We start from the raw sequence: 4,087 nt of genomic DNA, 5'->3' as shown, positions 1-4,087 counted from the left end.
GAATGCTTTAACCACTGTGCCACTAGGGCTCCTCTTTGTCTCTCTCTCTCTATGTGTGTGCTATACATATACACACACAATAAAAAAAAAAAAAAAAAACAATGTAAGGGACAATGTAAATAAAAACTTCTATTTATTAGAGTGAAGAGGACAAAGAAGAAAGCAGAGGCATCAGTGGTCACTTCCCCTTTTTCACCTCCTCTGTCCAAGGCAGGGTTCGCCACTGTCCTCCTCTCTGCATGGTCATAGAGGAAGTCACTCCTTGTAAACCAGACCTTGGCTCCTCCAGGACCCCTACCATCCTACCAGGCACAATGTGATACACTCCTTCAGCAGCCCCGGCCTGTGGCCAGCCCCCTCGTGGTCCAGTGCCAGCCTCTGCTTCTGATGATAGAGAGGAGGCTTCCTTCTTAAGCTCACCCCAGTGTGAAATGTCAGAGGGTACAGCTTATTTTTTATTGGTTGCTGATTCTTTCTCCTTTCTTTTAAACAGAAACCTAGTCCAATTCTCCTTTTTAGTACAATGTGAACTAGAGCAATGTTGCTAAAGAAGCACAATACTACTTCTGCTTATTGTTCTAGAAATTTCCTGGAACTTCCTGGCTTTGCCATCTCACAAAGCAAATAAACAAAAGTGAAACAAAAACACTTGGTGACATTGCAGACTGGTACAAACTTTCTAGAGGGCAATTTAAGGAAAATGTATCAAAGGCTCTGGGGAAAAAAAAAAAAAAAAAAAAACTTTTGGCATAGGAATTCCATTTCAGGAGTTTCCTCTGAGGAAACAATCAGATAAGTGGACAAAGATGTACATGTAAAATATTTATTGCCATCTTGCACACAAGAGGAAAAATAGAAAACAACTAAACACTGGATAGAAAAATTGTAAAAGATACAGTGACATATTTATTAAAGTGAATATTGAAACGCTGTGCAAGCATAAGGAATAATGTAGTTGAGTATTAACAGTGGAAGAAAGCGGAGGCATCAGCTGTCATTCCCCTCTTTTCACCTCCTCTGTCCAAGGCAGGGTACCCCACTGTTCTCCCCTCTGGCGGCACATGGAAGAAGTCACTCCTTGTAAACAAGGCCTTGGCTCCTCTGGGACCCCTACCGTCCCGCCAGGCAGAATGTGATGCATGCCCTGCAGCAGCCCCGGCCTGTGGCCAGCCCCCTCGTCTTCTAGCACCCAGCCTCTGCTTCTGATGATTAAGTTTTAAAAAACACGTTTAAAAACAATTGGAAATCACGTTGAGAAGATATGTATTTAGCAGAGATCAATGTTTAGAATTTGTACCAAATGCAAATAGCAGTTGTCTTTGGATGGGGAAAATGCAGGTAATTATATTTGGCTTATTTGTACTTCTACTATTTCTATGATAAATAGATACTGTTTAATACAAATAACAAAAGTTAATAAACATTCAATGTTGTTGCTGTTGCTATATGCTGTCGAGTCTTCCCGAGTCATAGTGACCCCTCCTTGGGGTCCCACGCCTTTCTTCCACAGCACTGATGGATGGCTTCGAACTACCTTTTTTTTAGTAGCTGAGTGCAAACCCTTTGCTTTACCCAAGAATATTTCCCAAAATGCAACCGGGTTTATATTTTTTTCTCTTTTATAAAAGTTGTTGTAAAAATATAGGTCTCACAGTATTAGCCAATTCAACATTTTTCACTTGTACAATTCAATGAAACCAATTACACCAGTCATACCATCCCAATATTCATTGCTATAATAACAGCATATATTTTGATAAGGTAGTTCTATGGTCACACAAGTTGAAAGATTTGATCTCCTGCAATTCTGGTAATAGTATTAGTCACATACTTGCTTTTTATTCACTCAGGGTAGGTGAAGTCCAGGGGACATTGGGTTGCATATAATGTGTTTTCTTCACCATAGATCTATAAGCCCATTCTGAGATGGATCTATGTCCTGATCACTCCTGTGTAGACCACACGCTAATACTTTGCACATGGTGGAGAGAATTCCTGGTCTCTTATTCAGTGCCCTCTTTTCAAAATTACCTTTATGTCAATCTCTGAAAGGCTTTCCCAAGGAAGAGTTTTCCCAGAGCCCCATGCATGTCTTTGTTCCTCAGGCTGTAGATGAAAGGGTTCATCATGGGTGTCACCACAGCATACATCACTGTGGCCACTGAGTCCTTCATGGAATACGTGTGGAGGGGCTGCAGGTATACCATACCAAGCGTCCCATAGAAGAGGGTGACCACAGCCAGATGGGAAGCACAGGTAGAGAAGGTTTTGTACTTCCCAGTCACTGAGGGTATTCGTAAGATGGCTCTGACAATCCTGACATAGGACATGATCATGAATCCAAATGGGGTGAGGAAGATGAAGCAGCCAGTGACAATCAGCACTGTGTGATTTACCTGGGTGTTGGAACATGCAAGCCTCAGCAGGACATACATCTCACAGAAGATGTAGTAGATCTTTCGGGAGCCGCAGAAAGTCACCCTGGTCATGAGTAGGGTGTGGATGAGGCCATAGAGGACAGAGAAGACCCAACACAAGGCCAAGAGTAAGATACAGAGGCCAGGGCTCATGGCTGTAGTGTAGTGGAGGGGGCGGCAGATGGCCACATAGCGATCATAGGCCATCACAGCCAAGATGAGGTTGTCCAGGGCCACCAAGGAGACCAGGAAGTAGAGCTGTGTCAGGCACCCTTCGTAGGAGATGGCTTTGCTCTGGGACTGAAGGTTCACCAGCATCTTGGGGATTGTGTTGGTGACAAAGAAGAGGTCGGTGAAGGACAGATTGGCCAGGAAAAAGTACATGGGAGTGTGCAGGCGGGAGTCAGAGCCAATGGCCAGGATGATGAGCACATTTCCCACCACCGTGACCAGGTACATGGGCAGGAACATCCAAAACAGGATTCTCTGCTGCTCAGGATTCTCCGAGAGTCCAACGAGCAGGAACTCAGAGGTCCCAGTCTGGTTGTCTCCATCCATTTCCCCAACAGTCTGCAACGTTAGCACCAATAAATGTTTACCAAGTGCCCTCAACTGAATAAAGACATCCAGATAAGCAATAACAAGTTTTCTTAGCATTAATAATATCTTGAACTAGATTTTATAATTTTTCATATAAGGAACAAAAGTAGTAACAGACAAAAACATAGAAGGGAAGGTTTCTATGCAACTTACTTATCAAAAGCAACTTTCTAATCTACTCAACATTGTAGATTTAATGTCTATGTTTTATTTTTAATCCTAGCATAATACTATTTTACAATAGCTACAGACCTGTTTAATATTATGCATTGCCTTTACATTTTACGAGGGATCTCTAGTGACACAGTGCCTAAGGTATTTGACTGCTAACCAGAAGGCTGGCGGTTCAAACCCACCAGCCACTCCACAGAAGGAAGATGGAGCAATCTACTTCTGTGAAGATTTACCTCATCGGAAACCCAATGGGGGTCACTAGGAGTTGGAATTCACTCAATGGCAGTGGGTTTGGTTTGGTTTTGGTTACGTGTTATGAGATTTTATAGTCTTAACATAATGTTGAAACAGGTGCATGCCTTCGAAGAAATGGATATTATACAATTGAACAAAGGGGAAAAAGGAAAATATGAAAAAGGAGAAAGAAAAATTGCCATCATTTGTTGATATGATGATCTATTTGGGAAATGAAGAGAATGAACTGAAACACTCTTAGATATAAAAAGAGAATTCAGTAAGGTGGCCAATTATAAAATGCACAGATCTCAAACTAATAGTGCTCCCAAGAAGCCAGGTAGTGTGGTGATTAAGACTGTGCTGTCAGACTATGGTCCCTAGCTGCCCTTTAGGTCTGGAATTGAAACAACTCCTGTGGCTTCCAGCCAAACAAAAGGCATATGAGCTGAACCTTTACATCAGGTAGATTCACTCCTCGGAGAGATCAATCATGGGAGAATAGAAGGGCTGTGTATGCACAAGGAGACAGCTTGAGGGGCAGTTGTGCATGGGAAGGAAGGACACAGAGAAGAGGTGTCTATGGGGAGGAAGTGGGAGGGGAGCTGTTGCATTGACATTGCAGTCTATGTCATGAGACAAAGTGTAAATGAATTGCCGTA

The 4,087-nt window shown here is 42.6% G+C and overlaps 2 protein-coding genes across 2 annotated transcripts in view; one reads left to right on the top strand and one right to left on the bottom strand.

The window, feature by feature from the left end:
* LOC103194114 (olfactory receptor 1A1-like) overlaps positions 1–4,087 on the top strand; it is an 84,102-nt gene that overhangs the window by 12,138 nt on the left and 67,877 nt on the right. The gene's annotated exons all lie outside the window — the stretch shown is intronic.
* LOC103194113 (olfactory receptor 1D2) lies at positions 2,034–3,023 on the bottom strand. Its single transcript, XM_007937467.2, has one exon. It carries the CDS (start codon positions 2,973–2,975, stop codon positions 2,034–2,036), a length of 942 nt encoding a protein of 313 aa, XP_007935658.1. The 5' UTR covers positions 2,976–3,023.

This window comes from Orycteropus afer, unplaced genomic scaffold (genome assembly GCF_000298275.1).
Source record: "Orycteropus afer afer isolate SDZICR_OR568_19922 unplaced genomic scaffold, OryAfe1.0 scaffold00042, whole genome shotgun sequence".
Taxonomy (NCBI): Eukaryota; Metazoa; Chordata; class Mammalia; order Tubulidentata; family Orycteropodidae; genus Orycteropus; species Orycteropus afer.
The sequence above is the reverse complement of the archived record's forward strand: the minus strand, read 5'-3'. Positions and strand labels throughout refer to the sequence as shown.